The following is a 27350-nucleotide window of genomic DNA, read 5'->3' as shown; positions in this document are numbered from 1 at the left end:
TGCACTGGAGATTTTTTTTCCTTAAATTATTTTCTAAGCTTGTCTTTGTAAAGATTTGGGATCAAGAGTCAGAGATGAAGTGGCTATGAGAGAAGGGTTAACCCCACTGGTCCCTGTTTTTTCTGTTCTTTCAAATGCTCAAGGAAGCTGAACCTGATACTCTTTAATTTCCTCTGAGTAATTTACCTGATGGCATATGGTGCATTGATTGGAGTGCATGGAGGAGTACATGAAGGAGCTTCTGTATTTGGGGATTCTTACTGGCTCGGGAGGGGCATTGGTTTCCATGGCTGTGAAATGTTTTGGCAAGGTATTTCTTATGACTGTTGCCCCAGAAATGTCCGGTTCAATCTGTTCTACAAGGTGTTTGTTTCTGAAGCTGAAGGTAGTTGAGTGGTGAATGGCAATGATAATCATTATTTCTTCCAAGTTATAACCATCCATTAGAGGCTACAGTATTTACTGATTTGCTGTATAATTGGAGGCCTATGATATTGTAAGACAGGCAGGGTATATGATTGAAGGCAGAGGAAATTCCTCTTGTCTTGCAGTATGTTTTCATGGTGACTTGCTCAAAGATGAGATCTGTTTCACTGGAGAAGTGTCCCCAGCAGTTAAAGGCCTTCACTCTGTTGTTGAGGTAGGTATTTTGTGTGCTCTTACAGCAAATTCTGTGTTGTGCCTGCCTGTCAGGCTTTTGCAGTGTGTTTGGGATAGATTCAGGTTTTGTAGGCGTAGGTGTGATTTTTAAAAATCTGTTTGGATCCGATGGTTTGTGCTTCTATTTCACCATTGGAAAATAATTTGTGTCTGTAAAAGCTTGGCTGTTTTCCCTGACTTGGGCTAACAAAGATATTACCTTTACCTATACACCATACCTTACCTACATCCTTTGAGAATCAGAATTACAAGACTTGAAAAATAATCTTTGATGCGTATCTTTTGGGATATGCAATCTCAGAGTTGCTAGATCTTTGTGAATTAATAAAAAGGTCATGTTTAATCTTGGGTGTAAACATTTTAGACCTACAGGTGTATGAATGTATGGTTTGTTATGTAGTGCAAGGGAATCATTTTCTGTATTTTGTAACCAAAAGCTCAGTCAACATCTGTGGTATAGAAGAAAAGGGAGTGTTTCAGTGTTCTTGGAGGAAGGGCAAGGGAAGAGTGTATAGGCCAACATGCCATTTCTCTGAGCTGGATGCAGGACACTTCTGGAAAGACAGGTCTGGTAAGGGTGTGGTTATGAGATTTTATTTTACGATTCCTGTGCACTGCACATTCTGTAAGGGCAACTGTTACAAGTTCATGGACCTCAAGTACTGTAGGGTGTAACTGGGTGAGTCAGCAGCCCATTGGAACAAGATGTGATCACACATTAACATAGTTTTGTGAGGCTTTAACATGGGAGGGTTGAAAATGTTTCTGCTGCTTGTTAAATGATAAATTATGTTTATAAATATAAATGTCCAGTTTGAAGTCAATATGTCTCTTTATACACACGACCTTGTAATATTCTTACACACATTTTTTGGCTGCTGATTCACATTTACAGTGTAGAAGGGGATTTGTTTTCCTGGTTTTAGGTGCTGAGTTAAGACTTCACTTTATTTGATGCATCTGTATTAATCCATCTGTTTTATAGACTGTCCCTTCACAACAAATGTCTTTGCTCTCAACACACATCTGTAATTAAAACAATGAGGAAATTTATTTTGTTTCCTCACTCAGCTAAAGCTTAAACTCCAGCACATTTCACACTGCTTATTTGACTTGGATGGCCTACAAAAAAGTTGAATTAGGCTAAAGGAGCATGGAAATCCTATGGGATGGAACTTGTCAAAGATCTCAGCATTCTCAAATGTGCTCAGCTGATTTTTTGGCACTGAGGTCACACCAGCATTGAACGCTACTCCTAATCCCACTTCTGTGGTTTAGGCTGAATTTTACATTTTGAATGCTTCTCAAACAGTTGGCTTTTGTATCGCAGGGCTGGAATTGTGTGCCGTTAAGCTCTGACTAGGCAGGATCCAGATATTATCTTAACTACTGAGTGTAGAAGCTATTTGGTACTGTCTCTTGGAAGTGAGACTCAGTTATCCATCTGCCAGAGGCCTTAACATGCCTCAGGATTCCCCAGGAGCTCCTTCCTCACACATACACTGGTTTCCTCCTCAAAAGGACGCACAATACTTGAAGCAAATGGGCCTATATTTACAGATTATTTTTACACAGGAAACAAACAGATCTAGGCAAGATAAGAAATGCCTACACCTTGTTCCCTTGGCTTAATCACTACTCTGAAGTCTGTATGCTTGCAGGCACTCGAGCATTCTCCTCGGGATTCCTCACCTCCAGCTCTTGCATCCTCTGGGTCCTGCTGAGTTCTCGCCTTTGCAGTCAACACCCTTTTTAGTTCCTGCTTGCTCCTCTCTGGAGCCACGCTCTGTTGTGTTTCTATCCCTAAGATTCTCAGCCTCTGTGTTTTCAAAAGGCCTGTTGAAATGTACCCATCTTTTCATTACCTTGTGTGATTTCCATCCCCCGTTCTTTTCTTTTTGCTGATCTGTAGGTAACTGGTTTAGTAGGGATTTAAGATACTGTTGTAAAGCAAAGTTTTATCTGTTTTGTTAGTAATCGTTATTAATGCTTGTAGTCATATGAGGACATTCACATACCACTTTCCCCTTTTACAAAACTTTAAAGATAATCTTAATGCTATACTTACGTGTTCTATGAAGCACACAGGCAACTTGAAGAAAATTCTAATATCTATACTTTGTAATAGTTAGAACCCTGTAAAGATACCTTGAATCTTATGGATCCAGGCCTACAGGTTTTCTTTATACCTTTGTCCTGCTCATCCTTCATGATTAAACCAGATTTTATTCATCTGTAATGTCAATTACAAAGTGTCTGGAGCTCATTCAGACACCAGATTGTATTTGATGTACAGAGATGTATGAAGCAAGCAGAATGTCCTGTCAATGGCTAGAGAGGGCTTTGATTTACTGACCAAAATGCTACTGCAAATAATTGAACCAAAGCATCATTTTTCAGAAACAAGCTTTGTTTTGTATTGTTTCACTGTAGAAGTAGGGCACTGCCATCTTTCCCCATTTGCAAATGGAGCAACTATGTAGACTTTAATAGTAAAGAATTTCCATCAGAAAAAGCTGCAGTTTACAGCTATGTTGTTTTATCTGAAAGAGCTGGTTCTTCCTTTTGTTTTTTTTAACCCTTACTTTTCTGCCTGAATATATTGCTGGCTGGGCCCAAATATTCTGTCACTGTCACTATGACAGTTCAGTGATACTTGTATGTACATTTACAGTGCTACATTGCTATTATGCTATTATTAAAATTATAGGTGCTTTCTATTGCTAGAAATATTTACTAGTATGGTTAAATTGTCATTAAAGCATAAATACTGTTTATTAATTTTAATCAAAACATACTAGCAGGCTTATTACAATGAGTAAAAAATATGTCGATAGGTGGCATAGAGGAGAATCTTTTTAGCTGTTACAGGAAGGCCAAACTCTTCAATGCGCAGAGCCCTCTGTTCTTGAAACATACATTCCATTGGGAGCTGAAGTCAGTCAACATACAAAGAAGACTGAGAATAACTTGAATCATGCTCCGAGAGTTTGCCTTTCTGGAATGAGTGTGTTCATACAGTCATCTTCAGGGGCAAGGTGCAGTTGAGTTCCGGTATTTGTCTGAAACAAAATGCTGTGGGAAATCTAGCTAGCATGTCTATAGCTCTGGATCAGGAAAGAGTTAATTCAGGAGACACAAGCTGAGTGACTCCAATTCACAAAAAAAAATGGGAGGTGTATTGTCTGCAAGATCTAACCTGGACATTATTAAGTGTGGAAGCTGTTGCAGCCTTATGACCTCTATTTTGCTGTGAGAATCAGAGTGTGAAATGTTGTCATCTGCTGCCATGATCTGCTTTGACTTCCTGACTGTGTTCTGCCTTAAAATTGATGGTTTGGTTGCTAAAATATGATGCCCAAGTATGACAGTGACAAGCACATTAATATGTAATAAGTGGTTGAAGAAACAGCTAGAGAGCAATTCCTGGAAGGATTTCCTTATGCTGATCAATGTGAGCTGTTTTAATTAGCTGAGCAGCTGGATTTTAGCGGCTTTTTAACTACATCCTCGCTTGTCCAGACAGTGGGAAGTCACAGCCGTATACATTAAGTGATACAGAAGTAGGCATCCCCAGCATAGTCACGAGGATCGAATTGTCACTAGACTTAATTACTGGTTCAGGATTTCTTGCTTTTGGGGCAGGACCCAAAAGAGAAGTAAAGTTGTCCCACGGTGAGTTTGATTTCCTAGTTGACTCGATGACGAAACTGCACCTGAAGCCCGTGTGTCACATAATCCGTTGGAGGACTGGGAGTCCTCTGCAGTTGAGGCATGGAAGAGGCTGATCACTGTGGATTAATACATTTTTCAGGGTAGATTCCCTTAATCCACAAGTTGACTACAGTTCTGTCTATGGCATCCATGTCATGACAATGCGATAGCTGGTTCTTCTGTCCTAATTTTGGGAGCTTTTTGGTCAAACTGTCTTTGGTCTCCTATCGGGGTGGTGGTAAATCTGATCTTTTACACCACCCATAATTTAACTATAAAATTACTAAGATCTTTCTGTGATTCAGTCTGCAATGAAATAATTTAGGTGGCATTTCAAACACCTCGCCTTTGGAATAAGGTATTCTAAATAATATTAGAGGGGTTTTCTAATAATTTTACATTGTAGTACACAGGCTGTTATAAAGATGGCATGATTTCTAAAGTAACTGACAGGAATATGTGATGCTTTCTATTAAACTAGTGTTTTGCCTCACAGTAATTTCAACCTCAGCTATTTAAAAATTTTTGGCTCACATTCCAAGAAGTCACAAGGCATTAAAAATAGCAACATTTTAACTTTTTTTTTTTTAAATATGTGTCTGTGTGTAAGACAGGCTCAATAACCATCACAGTTAAAAATATATCAAAAGGCTTTTTACACTGGTGTGTGAACATAAGGAGTGATACCTTACAGAAAGCATTGTATAACATGATGTGAAAGATAAATTTTGAGATTTTGCAGCAGATGCTTTGGTATATTTGTTTTTTAGAACAAGTGATCAATCTTCTTAATTACTTTTCTTTTCCCACCAGACTTTTTGTGTGTGTCTAGAGTGATGTATGAAAGAAGCGCAATCAGTTTTCATGTAGAATATTCATTGTTGTGTGAGTTTAGATAAAGAAACCAAAGGTTCCAGTCCTGATAAAGGAAGCAAGGTCTTGTGGAGGATTGCTCGACTCCTGCTGAGAATACCATGCAAGCCAACAGGAGACTGGTGGAAGTCACAGAAAATCACAGAATAGTTGGGGTTGGAAGGGACCTCTGGAGATCATCTAGTCCAACCCACCTGCTGAAGCAGGTTCACCTAGAGTAGATTACATAGGATCGCATCCAGGTGGGTTTTGAACATCTCCAGAGAAGAAGACTCCACAACCTCGCTGGGCAGCTGTTCCAGTGCTCTGGCACCCTCAAAGGAAAGGAAAGTGAAGTGAATGAAGAAGAGATGTTGAGACAGTATGGTAGCTTGAGATATCTTTTGTATCCCAAGCAATACCACAACCCATAGGGCAGAAGACTGTAGATAGCCTGGGGAGACCCCCCCCTAAATGGCTGTGGATATGCTCATGGGCAGGAGGGGACAGTCCCAAGCCAGTACTCTCTGTTCCTTCCAGGGGCAGGTAAAACCCAGTGCTCTTCTGCCAGTTTGCACTCAGGAGCAGATCTGGCTCACCATCTGGTGGGAAACATGTCCATGACGTGCCCTTGGCTGGGCTGGAGCCACTGCTGCTGCTGAAACAGCCAAAAGATGTGGGTGAAAAGGTAGCTCAGAACCTCCTGGCCTCTTTGCTTGGATAACATGTGACTTAAATGCTGTCCTGCTCTGGGCACGCATAAAGCCCTGCCAGTTCATTTGGAAAAGCCTGTGTGACTAGAGCTTTATTCCACTTGAACCACACCCCCTCCCCACTGCTGTGCAGGGGCTCTTCAGGTGAGTGATACTCACATGGTCGCTGTGTTGGGTCAGGAGTCACCCCACAGGAGTGAGCCTGTGAGTAATACTGTAGCTACACTGAAGTTGCATTTGAAGAGAGGCACTGCTCAGTGCAAGTAAAAGTGTCAGAGAAGAGCTCCTAATGAGGGAGAGACCATGGCTTATGCACAGAAAGTGCACTTACTCTGCTAAAGAGTTCACAGCTCTCTGCCCAGTCTAGTTTTTGACAATTTTTTTTCCCCAATACACAGAGCTAAAATATGCTTTTGAAGCATTTTCTTCAAGTGTTTATATTTAGAAAACCCATCCTTGAAACCCAGAATAAAGCCTTCCAGGAAGAGTGAGTAGGTGTTTTAACATCTTCAAACACATCACTCTGGGTTCTTTATCTTTCAGAAATGGTGACCCATGGGACCCTTTTCATATTACTGCTGACTTAAAGTACCCAACTGCTTTCAGCTTAGCAGTTACAGCAGCTTACAGATCCCCTCTGAACCTGTTTGGTTGGGGTGGGTTAGTTCCTCCTTTTGAGGAGCTGACAGGGGAAGCTCAACAAAGCTGCTGCCTTAGCTGGAAATGGAACAAAGTTTGTGCTTTAAATTAACAGTGAGCAAGATCTAGGATAAACCTGTGGATGTTAGAGGAGTTACTCCAGTTGTCCACTCCTGCATGGTAAATCGTGGGGCGGTTCATAGAGGTTGCATCTTTACTTGTTCCGTATTAGGTGTGGCTGGGCTGCTGTTGGTCTTTAATGTTCTGAAACTTCCTGCTGGTTGATGTGTTTTCTTCTGGCAATATGAGTTTGGGCTTTGGTTATGTATGTTGCAGGGTGACACAGGAGCTGCTGTCCCCCACCCCCAGGGGCTAGTTATTGTCACATTGTCCCTTCAAGTGTTCTGGTGTAACTTTTGGGGGAGTCGCACTAGAACCAGGATCAGAGATCCTACATGGATTAAACTTCTTCCCTTTGTTTTTTTCTTGACGTGTGTTTTTTGAGATTTTGTGTGCGCTCTGGTTCACTTCTGTGCCTTATGGACAGGAGGAAGAGGTAGAAAAAAGGCAGGTACTCCATACAGTAGAGTAATTGCTGCAGCTCCTACCTCATCCAATAGGAGAATTAAATTCAGTTTCATGATGTTAATTATTTGCATGGTTTGAGAGAAAATGTGTTATTAACTGTGGAGCAGAGGAGGGTATTAGTAACGTTATCTCCTCTCTGCAAGACAGGACTAGAGACCAGAAATTGTTGCCTGTGGAACAGGGAGGTGTTGGCTCAGCATAAGGTGTGGGCAAAATTGCAATTTGCCCCAAGAACACCATCTTACTTAAATTACTGGGGTTTAGTGTGTAACAGTTATGGAATTTAGAGTTCCTTTACAGGCCCTCATGGCAAAACCAAAACCAAACGAAATCTACATACATTCCCATTTCCATGTTTTTAAAGGGTTTAAATTGTTATAAGCTATACGCAAATCAAGCTCACCTGAGGGTAGAAAATGTAGTGCTTTGCCAAAAGAATGTTGATGGGTGACCTGTTAATGGAAAGTGGAAAAAAACCCCTATCCGCTAACAGTTTGCTTTGCCTGTGATCTCATAAATTTTCTAATGAAACTGTGTTATCCTGGGTTCTAAATTACATGGATAGTTGCATACTTGCAGAACTGCCTTGCTCTGGGTATATCCATACTTCACTAGGTTGGTTTCATGAAATGTTTCATTTCTTTGGTCTTTGCACTTTGATTTTGAAGTCTTTTCTGTACCCTTTTGATCCTCATATTGCCTGGAAAACTTGAACTTTTGTCTACATGGTGACTCCTATAATTGCTCCTGCTCCTATCTGAAAGCGCTCATCAGATTCTGAGGCAAATTGCAATGGGTCAAAATGCTCTGGCCAGTAGAAGCACTTAACTTGTTCCTTCTGGTTCTTACTGATATTTGAGCATGCGTACTTTATAGATTTCCTAATTTCCTGATAAAAACTTAAGTAAATCTTGAATTCTGAGTATAGAAAGTTTTTGCTACTCCAAAAGATTTCAAATTCATGTTACCAGACTCGGTCTCCTTCCTGTTGGATACTAAATATGATTGAAGTAAACCCCTAAAGATTGTAGTTATTCACAGCAATGAAAGCAGAAGAATAAAGCTTTGAAAATGAACATCTAAAAGACAGAGACTTGAGTTACTAGGAATTTGAAAAAGGAGTCCGGGGTACATCTGTGAGGAACATAAAATTGAGAAGTGTTTCTTAAAGATAAGGCGGTATTATGATGAGGCATTTAGAAGGAAAATCAGAATTATTTTCTGCCGAGAATGTACGGTGAAATATGACTGATGGAGATGTTTTCTAAGGCAGCCTTGCTTGCTGTGTGGACAGAGGCCAAGCCACATTTGAACTGTTTCTGAAACCACACAAATAGGCATTGTTTATCCCAGACTAGCCAAACCAATTCAGAGAACAGTTCAGTCACAGCAACATTCACTGCTAGTCTTAATTAGCTTTAAGACTGACTGTAGAGGGAGGACATTCTTCATCCACGTCCTTTTTGACTGTCTCTTTCTCCTGTCCTCCAAATCCCCCTGTTCTTCATCCCGCTGGAGCAACTGCAGCCATCAGCAATCGCAGCACTAGTACACGCGGAGCTAACCGAGCCTTGGCAGGGCTGGTGTCCTGCACGCCTGCTGTTAAAGCACTCATGCTCTCCCTGTACCAACAGTCCTCTGTTGGACCCCTTGTGAAGGCTGTGGCAGAAGGTTTCTGGAAACGACTCAATTAGTACACCTTTCTGTTGTAATTAAGGTATTATGTTAATTTGAACAAGATATAGTCTATTTACTTTCAGCCTTTAAAAAAAACCTGTTCAGCATGTCCAGAGGCTTCTCACTAACCAGTATTCTTTAGCTGTTGGGTTTTTTTGGTTTGTTTGTTTTTGGTTTTTTTTTAAGAAAAAAGAGCAAAAAAGTCCTTTTCTGAAGTAGTTGTGTGTTGTTTTGGTTTGATTTTTTTTTTCTTTAATCTTCTCTGTAACTTTGCAGAAGTGACAGGTTATTAATACCATGTTCTTCAAATTAGCAACACTTTCTGTAAATTATAATCCCAAGTTAGTTTTGATTTTTACCTGCAAAAATATTAAGGACTGCTGTATCTGTTAAATAAGACCTTCAGAAAAAATATATCAGAAACATTAGTCTTACCAAGAAAACAGATGAGTTGGCACAAGGAAACATTTTTCTGTCCTTGTGTATCAACAGTTTTTTGGTCATGTTGCCTTCCTGTCTAACCCCACCCACAAAGTTATTACTGAGAATGCAATCTCCACTGAAAATGAAAATAAGTTGTTAAGTGATTGTTAAAAATATTTAGCAAAGGGATTGTAGGTTTTTACTTGTCTGTGTAAGTTTTATTTATTTATAAGAACGTTAAGTCATTAAATACTTATAATCTGAGAATATGCACACCCACATGGGCTCTTCTCCAAGTTTTCCTGTCAAATGAGGCAGAATGTGAACGTCAACACAGAATCGAGAAAAAAATGGTTCTAAAAATTGGCTTTCCATCTTCGCAGAGTCTTGCAGCTAAGCGGTAACCTGGTTTTCATTAGAAGGGGTTGGGTATGGTTGTATACTTCAGGAGATTTGGACAAGCTTCTGTAAGATAATAACCTAGGGGGAAAAAGCACTTGGCAAACCCTTTACAATATATGGGGAATATCTGCATTATTTACTTTGTTGTTTTCGCTTTAAGACATTAACCACATTGTAATTTTTTTTCTTCATTAAGCCAAGGACCCTTGTCATCCATAAGAGCAGCAATCAAGAGATGTAAGTCTACTCCTATTTTTTGAGAATCATAATATTTCAAGATTGTATTTAGTAACTGGTTAATTTTATATGTGAAAATGAAGTAGCTAGCAGGCTTTGGGACTGTAATTTCTTTCTCACTCTCAATTTTTGCTATTAGACTATCTTTTTGCTTTGCTGATGGGTTGTTCCTTCTTGCCAGTTACTAACATTTTCTTATTTTTGCATTAATACGGTTGTGCACAGATGTGATCCATCTCTGAAGAACCTGGGTTGCATGTGCCCAATTTTTACTTTGCTTCACAAAGCAGAAGACTGTTCTGTTTTAATAGAAAGCTGCAGCAACTGCTCATTGGCTATACTGGGGACATGATTAGACTCATGCACAAGGCTCATTTTGGAAAAGAAAAAAATTGTTTTTAAATCCTGAACGAAAGTTTAAACTCCTCTTTCCTGATTTCCTCATTTAACTCATTTTTTCCCTTTCCCTGCTCATGATATTTCCAGGCAGAGAATTTCTTTAGCTGCATCTTCCAAAGTATTTTATGCTGATTCTTTCTTCCTCTTTTCATTTCTGTTTCCTTTCTGTCCATGATTTCAATTCCCTATTAATGAAACAACCCTCAGGATATTGCTATGGGGGGGAAGAATTTAATGTATGTACTACTGATTTGTTTCTCCTGGACCTATTTGTCAGGGGCTCATTAGTATGGATTAAGTTGGAGGTAGTCAAAGGGGATAATGAAAGCTTTATTCAGAGCAAGTCTACATGATGCTGTAGTTAAAATGCAGCACTTTATCTGTGCTGTTGCTGCCATAGATAGGAAACTGGAAAGCAGAGAGCACCAGATCAGAGGGCCTTTTGTGGTGGAGTCAGAAATTGATTCAGACTGCATAAGCCTCAGTATCTCATCTAACTGAGAAACTCTCTAAAAGATCATTAAGCAATTGGTATCTATGTTTTTGAAAACATAGTAGCAAGTGATACTTCGTTTTGAGGCACAATCAAGTAAAATAAAAAAATCTAGTCAATTAAAACTGGCTCATATGTTATAACATTATACTTAATAATATTAATATGTAAATAACTATGATGAAATATAAGTACCGTGTGAATTATTCAGATGATAAGCTAGGAAAAAATCTCCATGCACATGTTAAGGCATTGTATATGAATCCATAGTTCTTTGTATAACAGTAACCATATCTGTGGATGAACATAAATTAAAAATGGACCCTGAATAATTCCTAACTCATCTTGTCATTAATCTGGAAGAATTATGGTATTCTGTGAAAAAGTGTGTTTCCCTATCAGAGTTAGAAATCTCTCTTTCTTTCTTAATCACAGCTTCTGTGGGCTATTTATCTCTAATTTTCAAGAAACATGATAGGTACATGCAGGGTTTCAACTTTCCAACCTGTGGACAATGCTTTACATGCCTTTGTATCGGTAATTCTCTCCCTGTCTTGTGGCCAAAGAGGAAGAGGATTTATTTTCCTTTCAGCCACCCTTACTATGGCTCTGGATAGAAACCTGGTGGCATTTTTCTTCAGTTGTTTGACAGCTCAGTAGAATTTAGAAAAGTAAGCCCAAAGTGCTTGAAGAAAGCAAGCATGTGAACATGAGGTATGCTCAGAAGTAATTTTTTTCATCTCAACTCTTCAAAAGTTACCCCTGGATTTTTAATGATGGTTTCAGGCCAAGACACACCACTAAACTCAGCTCCCACTGAAATCAGTGAAACTATTTCCGTTGATGCCAGAGATGACAATATGCACAAGAATGCTAGAAAAAAGTAAAAAGAGGCAAGTCCAGTGCTGCAGTAGTGAGACAAAGGGGAATGGGTTTTTTTTACCACTCTTCCAGAATGAGGTAGCGTTAAGGAGCAGGGCTACTGAAGCAGGTCTGCTGCCCTAGAATTCTGGAAGAACCTGCAAGCTTGTACCATTCTCATTCTGCCCTAAGCAAATATGTGTCTGAATGAAGGATGCATAACAGCTTGTATGCATTCTGAGGCTGTGGCTGCCCATTTGGCAGTTCTGCAGCCATTTTTGGCTGTGGGTTTTGTTTGTTTTTCTTTTTTGTTTTGTTTGGCTTGGGGGCTTCCTAGGTTCTTTTGGCTCCCACTTCTTCCCAACCAGATCAATTCCATGACCTCATTCTCTCCCCATCTGCACAAATATTTGGGCTGGCAGAACGCAGGGAACAGTGCAGAGGTAGAATACAGAGCCCAAGAAAAGGTGTGGGAAGGAGTTAAGTGCCTTCATAAATCATTGTTGTCAAATTTGAGTGAAACTGCAGGCTTGCTCTAAGGCTGTAGTTAGGCAGATTTTTTCAGCAGCAATGCCAGGCTCTGTGGTGCCAAGCAGTTTGGTCAGCTGTGAAGAGGGTATTTGATCTCACTGGGGGTAGGAAGATTAATCCTGTCACCCCCCCCTCCCCCCAGTTATTTTTTATTAGTTCCCTCACTGAAGTTGTGAAAAGAAGAACTGGAGCTGGGAAGCAGAGGCAGGAGACAGAGACTGCTGTTGACAGTGGAACATTCCTGCTGATGGTGTGAGCTCAAGATGAGCAGATTCAGGGGCATCACTATCTCTTTTAGCTACATTCAAGCATTAAGTTAGTCCAGCTCTAATGTCAGACAGCTTAGCGTTTCCCTGAGGTGCCTGGAAACAGAACTAGAAGGAGCAAGACCTCCCCCTGGTGCCAAGAAATAGTGCAGGAGAAAAGCTTCAACTCTTCTGCTTCAGAGATGCATGAAAATTTCTGATTAGCTTGAAACTCCGCTTCTACAGAAATAGTCTAATCAGATCCTGGGTGAAATCAGATTTTTTTTCTCTGGTTTTGGCTTGAGAATTATCTGATCATTTTAGTGTTCCCTAAAGAAGGACTTCACAGCCATGTAACACCTTTGCTATTGCAAAGTAAGCAAAGCATGGCCCTTGCGTGGGGTCATTCTGTCAGCTCCTCTGGTGTATTACTTTGTAGGTAAGGGAGGGAGTGTTTGCCCACTCTTGAGGCTCTCTTTGAGATACTAAAATGAATAACCTTTATTCTTAGACAGCTATGCAGTGAGAAGAATAACTTCTCAATCTAACTGTCTATATGTTTAATAGGATTGATGGATAGAAATGTCTGGCCTGGTGTTGGAAAAGCATTGAAAGAGGCTGTGTTTTTAAGTTTTAGTACATGTTCTTGTTGTAGAAAGTAATATTATTACTTTAAAATCTATTAATAATAGTTAATACGAATTAAGTGAAGTAGTTAATTGTCAGGATCATGTTTATTCACAGCTACTGGAAAGAACAATATATAAAAATAATCAGAAAATTTTCGAGCTTCATTTCCCGTAAGGCTTGGGCTATTTGAGGCTATGGTTCCAATCTTTAATTCAAAATTAAACTTGCTTTTAAAACACTGCAATGACAAAACTGTTCAGTATTTCATACAGATTTGCTAATGGAAACATACAAATGTTATTATGCAGTGTCTGTTGTGGAAGTGCTCAGTGCTCACAGCAGGATGGTATCTCTGAGCAAATCCCTGAATTGACTTCACAGTTGCCTCTATATCACCTTAAAAGATTGCCCGAAAGCCTGTAAATTCTAGCCAAGCTCTCTTCCAAAAAAGCTCAAAAGTGCATGTCAGACTTGTGTTGCCATCAGCTTGTCTGTAGCATTGCAATACATGGGTTTGTAGTATAATGCTGGTTATACTTCTACACGCATCTTGGTATGAGACCAAGCTTAAAATGCCCCCTGCCCCATAATCTGTATTTGTTTCAAATACAAATGACATATTCAGTGCTCTTGAACAGTAGGACCCAGAGAAGAAACAGAAGAGGAAAACCATTCTAAACAGAAGTATACAGCATAAACTGAGTACCCTTTACCACTACACGTTAAAAAATAATTGGATAAAGCCTCCTAAATAGTGCTTGTGAGAAATATGTACAAAAAATAAATCCATAAGTCACTGATCTGTCCTCTATTTACAGTATTACCATTAATCCTTTACTTGCTTAAATTTTACAATACTAGGTTAAACACATTTAGATGCCTCATTGACACTAACAGAAATAAACAGTGACAATGTTATGGGTTGGTTTGACATTTTTTCTTTCCCCTGAGACCAATGAAGTTGTAAAATGAAAAGGTGTGGATTTTATGCACTGGTTTATTCCTCTCCCAGCCCTGCTTTAACTGCTTTGCTTACCTTTTATGTAAATACCACTAAGCATGTGCTCCTGGAAATGTCAAGAATTCTCACCCTGAGCATTTCTTAGGGTGGAAGTTGAGGAGCCGACTATCTTCAGTTGTCAGTAAGTAAAGCAGTGCTGAAATACATTTCCATTGCCTCCCCGATGGAAAAAAAGTTTTATGAGATCTTAAAGCTGTCATAATTTAAAATCTGGGGCAAAAATTAATAGCATGCTTCTTCAAGGCAATCCACAAAGGGAATGAAGAATAGACTTACAGGTACAAAAGACCACAAGGCCAGAAGAATGGCTGCAGGTTTTTTTCTTTTGTTTTTAAACCAAGTGTGTGCTATATTTTAAAAATTCATGTCTCCTCTCATACACTTTTAAATTAAAATTAATTTATTTGAAATGGTAAAGGAATAAAAGCTGTGCAAGTCTGGAGGCAAGGATTACTTAGAAAGTTTGTATTTCCTTTTCCCCAGCATTTGTGGAACTCCAAGGAATATGTGGGAGCAGAAAATGCAGTAGCTTTCACCTCTGCTCCTACTGTGGATTTAAGAGCTTCCAAAAAAAAAAAAAACATTCTAAAACTGTGGTTGTAACAAAAATATGCCAGCAAAAAGAGGGAGGGGAGCGGTGGACGGAAGGAGGGAAGAACTTTGTCAAGGTCCTTAAAAAAATCAATGTTTATAATAAATGTTCATGTACATGGAAGTAGCTTGATTTCATAAATGCCTGGGAGTTTGTTTGCTTGTTTGTTTTCCAGACAGAATGAGCACATTCTGAAAACATATATGATGGCTTAGGTATTAGCCCCTTTGCAGAGACGTATTTGTATCTACTAGTAAAGTTATTTTTAAATGCGTTGTTTTCAAGTGAATTTCCTTGTTTACTTGAAATTTGGAGTTTGATGGATTAGGTAGATGCCTCACTGGAGTTTTTTTGCCTACGTTAATAAAGGATTTTTGTAGGTTTTTCTTATTTGTTTTAATAACTTTAATGAATAGAAGTACATTTAGAGTCTCATAGGAGAAAGCAGCATGTAGAATTGTCTAGAAATGAATAAAGCAAGAAAGAAATTGACAGGTTTATAGTTCAGTTTTACATATCTCATTAATTAGCTTTTATTTCTAATGTCCTTATCATTGTAATTTGGCTATACCCCAAGCAATTGTTTTGCATACATTTACCAAATGAACACTTTCTTCCATCCTCTTTGCAAAAGTAATCTTGGACTTGGTTGGTTTGGGTCAGTTTGTCTTTTTATCTCTAAAGTGTGTGTTGGGTCAATGCTGTGTTAAGGTCTCTGAAGAAGAAAGTGAAGATGAGGTGTAGGGGGTTTTTGTTCACTTATTTTTGCCAAACAACTTTTACAGAACTGGGGTAGGAGATGCGCGGTCACGCCTGACACTTCACAGTGTTCCTCTTACCGGGACCAACCTGTCTGTCCCCTACCTACCTCTTTGGTAGCGTAACCCATTATTTTTGGAAGGGAAAAAGTGCAGACCAAATAAACTGTGATTTTAAACTATGTAAAGCATTCAAAGAGATCTGACTTCCATCTCCTCATTCCTACAGTGGCTCTTTGTTGAGCAATGCAGTAGACATTTCCATATTCGGTTATATTCTTCATGGTTAATTTATTGCAGGGGAAAATTTTAAACAGCCATTGTTAAAACAGGCATGAGACTGGAAATAAAATCTGCTTTTATTTTAGTTTTTTAAGACACTATATTGTGAATAACTGTTACAGTTGCCCTCTTACAACACTGGGACATGTGCTGTTCTTGCGTGACTAACCCATTTGATCATGGTTTCTGGCCCTCTGAAGCCTTGATTTGTTCTTCCGCACCTCCTCTTCCTCTTCTGTAACCCCTTCTTTTTTTCCTCTAGCACTCATGCATAGTGCACATCAAAAATGCCCTCTGGAAGAGGTACGTCCCACACGACACTATGCAACTCTTGAATCAAGAATGCTTTGCTGATTTCAGCTAATGGTTCTGTGATGGCACAGGAACAGCATAATTGTCGGCTTTTGCACAATAAGACTCAGCCGCTTCCTAAATTGCACTTGCTGTGCAAAAATTTGTCCCTTGGATAATTTCCTTTTCTCTCTAAAGAAATCAAAATGAAAATATAATGTGGCCATTGAAAAAATTACTTGAACACAAATATGGCAAAAATAGAAAAATTAAGAGGTCAGGATTCGCTTATTTTATGTAACTTAAAACACATGGTTTAAAAAAAAAAAGAGAAATGTTGCTGGCTTTTAATCCACAAGTGATTAAACTTAGGAAATTTCTAGCTGGGAACATTTAGTTTTTTCTTTTTTACATAAAGGAGGGTGAAATAGCGTCTTAGATTTTGTGCCTTAGTGCTTTTCACTCCTCTAAAACAAACAGAAAGAGACATTAAAAAAAGATTAAAGAACACATCTCAGAAATGAGCCATCAAAAGCAAAGCTGTGTTTAACACTTCTTTTTATTTTACTTGTGGATTGTTTTAACTAGAGAAAAAGGAAAAGGTGTTTCAGCTGTAGGGTCACCACAATGCAGGATGTGTGGTGAAGAAGAAAGTGAACAGGACCATCTCTCTTGGTGGTAACTTGGGCATAGAGTAAGTCAAACTGATTAAGAAACTGCACTCTAAACCTTTAAAAAACTTATCCTCATATTTAATACAAATAATTTCTCTTTAAACTTGGCCACTCTTAAAATCTAGAATTTATGTTCAGATTCTGTATGTTCTCCATTTCACAGATAGTAGATTGGTAAGGGCTATGCTATTATCCTCGTCTTATTGCTGTGACAGTATATTTTAACCTCTTCAAAACTTTTATTTCTTATCTCTAAACAGCTTCTCGGACCTCTAGTCATACTGAACAGCAGAGGGATAGAAGGTATGATGCTGCTATTTGTATTGCAATGTCACTGTAAGACTTGTTAGATTGTGTCACAGTGTTACTTTATATGGTTTTCTCCTCTAATTTCTTTTTCTCCCCTTCTCTCTATCCTTAGTGTGTTTATAATTAAATTAGACTTGGAATAAAATAAAAATACTGTGATTCTTAAGCACAGGAAACGTTAAGAACTTGAGAAGTTTTCTCATCAACATTCTCATCAACAATGTGTCCTCAAACCTCTGCAAAACTGTTTTACTTTCCCGACATCTCTTTACAGGATCACTTCACAATAGAAATAAGCACATTTTCAGGCCTCCTTCCAGTTTCTCAAAGGGTAATGAGAAAGGAAGTCACCAACCTTTATAGCTGGTGAACTGAGTGTGCCATTATTTCAGGTGTGAAGGATGGTAGCCCTCTTGTAATTCTTTTTACAGTAGTTTCAGAAGTTACATTTCTGCGCCTTTTTTTTTTTTTTCTGTCAGGAGACAGAGGCTTTTGAAGCAGATACTTCATCTACTCGCAAACCTCGCTTCTCAAAGTGTGTTTTGTATGAGAATCTAGATGGATCAGTGGTACTCTGGGGGCCATGGCGTGGGAATGTGGGCCATCACTGCAGCTGATGCTCTAAAGCAGTTGTTACCGTGATAAAACAGGGGTAGTACCTACAGGTCCATAACCCTCGCACAAGTCCCTGTTGTACTAGGTGTACAAAGGCCTGCTGAGGTTTGCTCTGCCCCACTTGAGCGCGGTGGGAGGTTTCCCTGGAGGTCTGATTGACAAGCTTTTAGGTAGCCAGTCAGAAGCAGTTTTAACTAACCGACTGTTTTCACATTGCAGCAGGCTGAGGGCAGACACATGGTAAGGTCTCATTATCCCCTGAAGACTAAGACTTCTTCCATCTAATTGAGTTACACTTGTGTTTAAGTACTTTAAGCATGTAAATTATTTCACTGAAACCAATAAACCTACTTTTTGGCTTAGGCATTTAATTAGGTGCTTTGAATGGAAGCCTAATTGCTTGTTAGAAAGGTCAGGTAAGTTACATTGAAATAATAGAAAAACATCTTTGTTTAAATCAAAAAGACCTGAGCTGTTTTGATTTCCCATGCTGAGAAAATCTTTGTCTTTTATACTTAAAAGAACTATTTTAAAATGTTTTAGGTAATTATTCCCCTTTGCCACCCCCTTTGCCATCATTTCCAGGCGTCCTGAAATTACAATAGTTGCTGCTGAACCCCTCCGGCAATCCTCCTGGTTTCCAGGTGCAGGCCCTGTCACTCCTCAGGGATTAGGATTCCCTTCTGCTTCGTCTCATGCTCAGTGGAGGAGAAATGAGCATATTCCAGCTGAGGTGAGTGTGAATTTACATGAGATGGGTTTGATTTACAAAGGTAAAAAGCATGTTAAGTTAGAAAGAACAGAGTTTTTGCTTGTTTTTCATCATACTGAATAAAACACTATGACAGTGTTCTTTTCCTCTGCATATGTTAATTTAGTATTTTGAAATTTATGTGCTGCTTTAAAAAAATCACATCTGAATGTACATTAATATTTATCTCTCTGTTTTGTAGCTTCCACCATCATATGAGCAGGTGATAAGAGAAATCAATCAAGTGCAAGTCAATACGACAAATAACAATAATGCTGCTGCTCCTAGACATACCACTACTTCTGCAACACAAACTGACTTTCCGGAGGAACTAATCAGCCATTTGCCAGGAAGTAATGTAAAAAACAGTGTGCCTACACACTGGGAATCTGCAGGCTATCCAGGTGAGGCTGTTTTGGATTTCTCGCTGATGAAAATGTTACTCTGTCTCCTGAAGATGTTCTTTCATATTAATCTGTGCAACACTTAATATGAACAACAGTTAAATTTCTGTGAATTGTTAGTGCTGTAAATTCCTGTAAAAATCCTCTTTTCTGAAGAACTACTATTGCATTCATGATCAGACTATAATTAAAACTTGAAAGTTTTGCTCTATTCAGCCATAGTGGCAATTGCTTTGGGGCCAGAGGAGCTCAGATATCCAATCAGAATAGCAGCAGTGTTCCATGTTCAGACTGAAAAGTGTGCAAACCAAACTGGAGAAGTTACTATGCTGTTCTTTGGTGCACACGCCTCATGCTGCAAGCTAACAAGTGGATTTGAACTCACAACATGTAGATACCATGCGTTTCAGCAGTCTTCAGCTTCTTCTAGAGTTTATATATTTTTTCATTCATCTTTTTAGAAAGAGACCGGCAGTTTCACAAGCAGCAGTAAATTCTGAATGAAAACCATAATGTTTACCATCCTGATGGCTGACAAAAAAATAACATAAATAAAGCATTCTGAAATAGATAACTGAAACCTTTTATTTTCTGTTAGCAGGGAAGAGTCCTCTTAAACCTCCTAGGCCTTCGGCATCTCTCCTGAATAGGTCTCCTTCAGAAAATGAGAATCCCTTAATAGTCTTTGAAATTTCAGAAGGTCAGAGCTGCCAAGAAAATCCCAATGCTGTGATATGTCCTGTGCCAAAGCCAAGATCAAGAAGCAATCTCAGACCTGTGATCAAAAATACTGAAAGTAAGATAGACAATGGAGAAGTGACCCAGTCTTCCACAAAAAGGCAGCAACCGCCAGATCAGCAGTCACCTCTCTCAGATGACAGCTTACTAGACAATCACTTGGCAATGGACAGCATGAGTACAGAAAAGAGCCAAAATAGTATTGTTTCAAGGATCAAAGTTTTTGAATCCCAAGGAAATAATGATACCTCAGGATTATCAAAAAAGCCAGAAATTACCCCCCGTTCATTCCCCCCAAGACCTGTTACAGCAAAGAAGCCAGTAGTTGCTCCAAAGCCAGGGGTAAGCAGAATTTCAGGAGACTTGGATGCATGGACAGAAAGCAAATCAACACTTTCCAAGGAATTGCAGCCTCAACCTGAAGTAGCTGGGAGCAGTGTTGTAACCAAACCTGAACTGCCAAAGAAGCCAAAACCAGGCCTTGTTAAAAGTAGTAGTAGTGATTTGCTTGACGCAAGGAGTGGATCAGTTGCAGAGAGCGGCAATGGACAAAAGAAATTTCCTGTTCCTGCTCCAAGGCCTCTTGTTCCTAAAAAGTCACGTTACTCAGAAAATCCTGCCCTTTCTTTGGCCTCACTAAAACCGATTCCTGCTCCCTCACGGGCTTCTGTATCTGCCCAAGAAAAGGTTTTCAGGTCTCTGGGGGAATCATCACCTGCAGCCACCTGCTCAGCACCTGCTTCGCTGAATAAACCAGATGTGGAAGGAGATCTGATCAGTTTTGATGATGATGTTTTGCCTCTAAGTCCAGCTTGTATAGTTAAAGATAGCATCAGTTCTGACGCAGCAGCAGGTAAGGAGAAATTTTTTTATACTGTCACTGTGGTTACTCTTTGCAGGGGTGTGAACCTGTGTGAGTTATGTATGCCTATCTTGACAGGGTTTATGTGTGTATATGAAATTCTTTGTTTTCTGTTATGTCAAGATCACTATGAAATTACTTGGTTTTGAGACTCAGGTGGTTTCAGGGCTATATAAATCTCAGAACTTGCCTGCTGGATTTATTATGTGATTACTAAAATAATGGTAAAAGACTTGATGCTCTGCGCTAGTTGTCACCTCCAGAATGTATCACAATTGTCTCTGGGGAACTTGAGACATCTTATGTCTCGCCACCTAATCTGACTAATTTATTTGAGTGCTTGAAGTTCTGTAGTGGAAATGTAGTCATCTAGAGAAGCAGAAATGTTTGTTGCATTTAGGGAAACTTGCAATCAAACATACTGGGATATTCTGTCCATCTCACCAGTGCTTGCTTATTTTCTCTTTCCTATCTTTGTGTCTTATCTTGTCATGCAACTATATGCTTGTTATACAACTATAATTTTTACAAATAAGTGAAAATAATTATTTCATATGGGCAGATTAATTACTACAACTACATCCCTTTCATAAACCTTGTTTGATTCCATTAAGCACTTGAGGTCATTTTTTTTAATGCTGTTTTGGGCGGTTTAAGACACAGGTGGGTATTGGGATGTCATTATGTTTTATAGCAGTAGGTTTTTCCCTCTTATTATTATATATATAATCCAGAGAGACTTCTGCTTTAAAACAGATGGTCTGTCATACAAAATGCCTGCTTAAGGGACTAACTATGATTTTTAATCTTTTTTTTTTAACCTCATTTATTATTAAGCATCTCAGCTTTCTGAAAAGAGAATCTCAGATACTGTGTAGTTGTCACAGTAAATCAATATTGATGATTGTTAACAAATGCGATTTCTTCACAGTTTGTGGATTATATAATTAGAAGTAGTTCTAGTTTATTATTATTTCTCCTCTATATCAGCATAAAAACCCCAAGGCAGATGTAGAAAGTCCCTTAAATCCCTAAACTGCTAAGACTGGAATGTTCACACATACAGATCTCAAGGGAGCTTATGAAAGGAGTGAAATAAGGCAAGAGAAGATCCTGCAGGAGAGGTGATCAGCTCAACATGAACATAAGCCCATTTTTTCTTGGACTGACAGGTTCCAGGAGTGCTGCAGAAGCTATACCAGGTCTGGAAGGAGGCAGGAGAACAGGATGACTGGAGAAGTGTTTCGTACATATGTTACAGAAGTGTCTGATTGACAGTGTCTAGCTAGGAACAAATTATCATTGTGTCTGGAGGCTGGAGCCACGGAACAGCTACTGTTCATGTGATGATTTTAGAAGAAAGTTAGAAGCGTGAGGGATAACTCTTGCTTTTTGTGCATTTAGGGTGAAACTTGTAGTTTTGGTAATTTTGTTTTGATTAATAAATGCAACAAACAGAGGGAAAAATGTAACTATTCTAACTACAAGGCAAGAAAAGAGAATACTTAAATTTTGAAAGTGCATAAAAAGGGCAGATGTTTTGACTATACCCTAAAACAGACTGTTTTTCCCCCAACCTGGAAAAATTGAATGAACATTAAATCTTCTGTTAAATCAGAGGCTGACTGATCTCACATGAAAATCACCTGAAAAAACAGCTTTCTTGAAGTGGTAAGAATGTCAGTCTTCATCTTTCTGGTTGGTGTCCTAGGCATTATTCTTGATTTAATTAAGAAGAAAATACTTCCCATTCTCATGGCTAACAGAAGAATTATTCAGGTAATAGTTTCCTGAGTTGTTGAGTCACCTGCCCATGATTTTATGCATTCAATAAAATGGTATCTGTGCTACAACTCCTTCTTATGTACTAAAGAGGAAAAAGGTCTGACAGTACTATCACTTTATTACACTCTAAAATTAGGATTCATTCTACCTTTTTGCAGGCATTTGTGAGCTCCAGATCATACCCTATACCCTTGATTACTAATGTCGAGCTGCGTCTTGACAAAGCATCCACAAGAAGCACACTGCCTTTCTGAAAAATGAGGCAACGCAGAGTACTAACACTAGCTATTTCTCAGGTTCCCACGGGAACATCTTAGGATTTGCGAGATGAATCCACATTAAAATGTTTTGTAAAGGCAGGAAGAGAAGCGCTAATCTTGGTCCCAGTTCCCCAGACCTTTGCATTTCTTACAAATTTGTCATTGTCATTACTTAGCAAAATGACAGTGCTCTACTTGTTGTTATGGCAACCCTCGGAAAGGAAGAAGGCTTTTATGCAGCAGTGTTTGAAACTAAGCATCGCCAGCTTGTTTGTCAAAGAGCAGTGTTACATCACAGATTACAATGTTCACAAAACTTAATTTTTTTCTGATACAGCAGAAACGTGGCTGGTACTTAGATGGATGTAAGTAGACCTGGACGGATCAATCACTGCTGCTGCTAATGCCTGATGCATAAGCAAGAAGGTGAAGCATTCAGTTGATGATAGAGAGGGCACAGAGGTTGCAGTGAGCGTATGAATGAAAAGGTGAAACGAGCAAAATAAATCCAGAGCCTCCACAGCAATTAGTTGACTGACATAAGACATCAGCTTCATCTAACAGAAGGCAGCCACCTCCACAGTAGTGGAATTTATTTGAAAATCTGAATGTTATTTATGTGCCAGCAATATTGGCAACAAAACCGTTTACAGTTTCACCAGTTTAACTGTTAGTGTTTAACTGGTAGTTTAAAACTACCAAAGCTGGCTGGATGATTTTCTTTCAAGTTTACCTCAGGCAGTCCTGTGGTTTTCATCAGTGTTTGACAGAATTTCCAACAGCACAGCTCTTAGAGTGAGCTTGCCCTCACCAAACATCAATGATTTTATATTTGTCCAACCCATATGGAGAAGGGGAACCATTCTGGTGCCAGTAGAGACTCTGGGTTCCAAGATCCCTTTCAAAGCTTTCAGCATCCACTCTGCCACTTAAAGTCTGTGGGAGCTTTGGAAGTTCGACAGCTCTGAGATTCAGAAGTGAACTGTGGCAGAACCTTGCATCCAACTCCTGTCTCTGATGTTGGCCCAAGGGAGGTGCCAGGAAGGAGAAGTCAGGAATGACAAGTCTGTAGAACTGCTCCTTTTGTCAGCAGCCAAAATTGGTGCCAGTTTTAAGTGCCATAATTTTGGACTCAAAGGCAAGAGATAATGTTCAAAGCCATTTGTATCCTAATGAAATTACTTCTGTTCAAGTCAGTCATTTGGAATGTGAAGGCATCTGTTTGGGACTCTAAATCTTGAGGTGCTAATGCTTTGGATGACAGTTGTGATATTTTGGATCATCTGGGGTATTTTTACATTTCTCTTATAGCTGATAACAGGAATTTGTGTAGTTTCTGAAGGTTAAAAGTTCTGGTAGTCTGTCAAGTGGGCTCTTTTCTCACTACTTCATTTTTACAAAGGCTTGGAAATTAAATCCTTGTGCAAGTTGAACTGAGTGTAAATTCCACGTCTTCAGAAGATCCATGATTTTACCCATAACTTGTATTAGTTGTTCTGTTAAAGTGTGTAGTGTGTCTGCTTGCTAAATGTTCTGAGAATGTATGTTTTGGACAAAGAAAATAAGGTAACAGTGCATTTAAAGCACATATTTAAATTAAAAGCTGGAGGTGATCTTGCTAGAATGTTTTCATTCCTTTTCATATGTGGAGAGCTACTCTTCTGTCTTGTCTTCTCTCTCAAAAACAGCCTATAATTCACTTATTGCTCTGTGCCTGATATACCAGAACTCTCTTTAAACCAAATGATTTGAAAAGCAGTTCAGAGAGAGCCTTACCTTACCAGCAGGAGATAGCTCTCTCTTTTCATATCTTCATCATGTTTCATGTATTTCAACTCTAACAGTAATACAACTGCTGCATTTCTTAATTATCTCTCTATCTCTCTAACTGCTTCATTGCAGTTTAAAAGTTCTTTTCTGCCTGCATGGCAAAAAAAACCTCCAAAAAACAACCAAACCAGTGCTGCTCTCCATTTATATGTTTTGTTCCTTCTTATGGCATGAATGGTGGAATTTGTGTGATGCTGTAGTCAATCAGAACTGCTGCTTGGGTAACTCCAAATTTGTCTGTTGTGGGAGTATTGTGCAGCTGTTTGTTTTTAATTGCTTCCTCAGGAAGGAAAAGAAAAAATTAAAATGTTTCTAACTGGTAGATTAGTCCAGACATATCTTCAAAATAATGTAGCTTTTCTTAGGATTCTGCCATGTTACTTCCAATAACTCTTGTTGTGGTTATTTTAAAGTTACCTATCCCCTTTTTTTACTTACTGCCAAAAGTATCATCTCCAGAAAAAAGTGAGCTCTCTCATCCATTTTAGTCTGCTATTTGGCTTACACCTCTGACAAAACCAGATTTACCTGAAGACATGCTACCGTGGGGTGGAGGAATGGAAGTTTGGGTCTCTGCTTTGCCTTGTTGGTTTTGCTGCAAGGCTGTCATTCTCCAGCAGCAGTGGTAACAAGCATCCGTTAACTCTTCAGATGGTACAGATCTATGCTTAGTAAACATAAATTGAAGCCTTCAGGGAGCTTGGAAGTGACTCTGCTGTTACCACAGGAGACGCCCTTATATGTACTTTCAGGAAACAATTAAGGTTTTTGAATCATAGATACATAATAGATGAGGAGTCCTTTGGGTTGTCAAATACAAATGAATTTTCTTTTGAGTTCCATGTCTATAGATACTGTTAAGTGGTAGCATACAAGTAGTAATGTTCTTAATAACAACTGTCTTATCTGATTATTAAATCTGTTTATTTTACAGTGGCATGTAAAATGCAGACATACTTTGATCAGGAGGATTGCCCAAGAACAATCAAATGCTTATTTAAAAGAAGTGTTTATAAATAAACTAGTATTATTTTCCTTTGCTGAAAGCATGTGAGATTCCTGCAAGAGGGTAGATAGGTATTTAAAAAAAAACATTACAATTTCTCTTTGCCTTCACATTTTCATTTAAAAGATTTTGTATGCCTACAGCTTTCCATCACAAATCCTCTGCTTTGGAGATTTCCAGCTTGCCTGTTTTGGGGCACTTGAATCTGTTGCCAGTGAACAAGCCTTTGTTCACCTGGCAAGAATGGACCAGGCTGTGTTTCTTAATCTGCAGGCTAATTGGGGAGGTTTATGGTGTTGTTTTGTGTTTTTTTTTGTCACCCACTGTATGTCAAAATACCCTCTGGCATCCAACTTTTGAAGTTAGACCAGGTTATGCAGCCAATTTCTAACAACATGATCTCATGGCTGACCTGTTGAGGGCAGGAGGTTGGATGAGAGACCTCCTGAAGGCTCTTGCACTCTGAACTATTCTAGTTGTACTTGCACTACCAAAATAGATTAATGATGTAGGAATAGGCTCCTAACTTCCATGTACTAGCTCGTGCTGGTATAAGCAGTCCTTCTGTGCCAAAGGTGGTATAATTGCTATCACCTTTACTAGTATGGACAAGCTAGCAATGCACTGATCGGTTGTGCTATTAGATACAGAGAGGTACTAAGTGTGGGCATTCCCACCCTTTGAGAGGAAAGCGCTGAAAGCTCGGCAAAGGTCCATTTGTGTCTGTCTCTCTGTAAGATGTAGCACTGTAGTTTTTCACCCTGTAAACATTTGTATTGCCATTAAATGTTACAATAGCCCAAGAAGTTTTGCTGTTCTAGTAGTAGATTTTATTTTGTCTGCTCTCCAACTTTCTTACGCCATGGATGAGATATTTCATTGCTCAGTTAAGGGCATCTTGCATTTTCAACAAGTACATTTAGGTTGGATCTTCTATTGCATCTCTCAGCATTTTTTTATATATACTTTCCAGACAATATCAGACTCTACATAATTCTTTGACTTTGGGCACTTTTGTCATACTGATGGCTAGGCTTCTTCTGCAAACTCCACATGTATCCTGTAAACATCATTCATTCTTTGAACTAGACTCTTTCCTCAAAAGCAGTCATCGCTGGCCTTGAGTTGCTGTGCTTTTTTAGTAATCTGTCAGATGTCAGCAGTGAACAGGGAGCAATGCCTGTTAAAAATCTTCACCTAAGTGTGGGTTAAATGTGCTTCCACAAGCACCAGCTTGTTTTCATGGGGCTCGGTTGTAATAAAACCATTTTTTCAATATGGGTTAGCTCTATTCTGTATTCAGGAAAGAGCCCAATAAGAATTATGTTCTGTGTGAAGACAGTGTGTGAGCCTTGCCTTTGACAGCTGATTTAGTTTTTTTAATTAGACATCGAAAGTAGACACAGTTGCATACTTCTGTAGTAGCAAGTATTGTAATGTCAGCATCAACACCTTTTATACTACATGGTTCTCACATGTACTGAGAGTACTTGCAGGACTGAGCATCTTCACAGCAGATAATACTATTCTGTGCTTTCATCTTTCCATGTCTGATTTGCTTGGAGGTTGCCCTTATTGCTGCTGAGGCATTTGTTACCATCTTACTGCCACCTACTTAAAGACCACCAATACGTGTTTCAGAAAGATATCCATCTGTCCATCTCACATGGGCAAAACCTGGTGTTTGTTCTGTAACCTCCTGATTTTTTATTTTAAACAAAACTGGTAAACGAGAGTCGGGGGAGGGGCATAGCTGATTCTCCTACACTGTATATCATCTTTCTTTTACCAGTTTATTTGAATGCACAGCTTTCATTTGTCTTTCCTGTGAACAAGAACAGTAATATATGTTATCATATAAATCTTTGAAACAGAAGCTGTAGAAAAGTGAGACTAAGGAAGACACAGGCTTTAAGCATCATTGTAAAAGTTTAATACAAAAAATCAATAGAAGTCTGTTGATATGTTATGAAAAATGCCTTGCAGATTAATTTCCTTGAGCTGAGAAGCTCTAAATGAGTATATTAACAATTCTGTTTTCACACTTCTGTGAATTATGCTCAAACGATGTCCAATTGTTGTTAAACAACATAAAAAATTGATATGTT

General features: G+C 39.0%; 1 protein-coding gene across 3 annotated transcripts in view; it reads left to right on the top strand.

The window, feature by feature from the left end:
* SH3D19 (SH3 domain containing 19) overlaps window positions 1-27350 on the top strand; it is an 83019-nt gene that overhangs the window by 29363 nt on the left and 26306 nt on the right. The window contains exons 2-7 of one of the 3 annotated variants that reach the window (XM_082052148.1): window positions 9865-9905; window positions 15980-16020; window positions 16943-16985; window positions 18192-18339; window positions 18560-18761; window positions 19360-20352. In XM_082052148.1, the coding sequence (XP_081908274.1) occupies window positions 16005-16020; window positions 16943-16985; window positions 18192-18339; window positions 18560-18761; window positions 19360-20352 (1402 nt within the window). In that variant the 5' untranslated portion in view covers window positions 9865-9905; window positions 15980-16004. The remainder of the gene's footprint in view (window positions 1-9864; window positions 9906-15979; window positions 16021-16942; window positions 16986-18191; window positions 18340-18559; window positions 18762-19359; window positions 20353-27350) is intronic. The other 2 variants (XM_082052147.1, XM_082052146.1) reach the window with 2 other exon arrangements.

Source organism: Streptopelia decaocto, assembly GCF_964273445.1.
Source record: "Streptopelia decaocto genome assembly, chromosome: 4".
NCBI lineage: Eukaryota > Metazoa > Chordata > Aves > Columbiformes > Columbidae > Streptopelia > Streptopelia decaocto.
The sequence above is the reverse complement of the archived record's forward strand: the minus strand, read 5'-3'. Positions and strand labels throughout refer to the sequence as shown.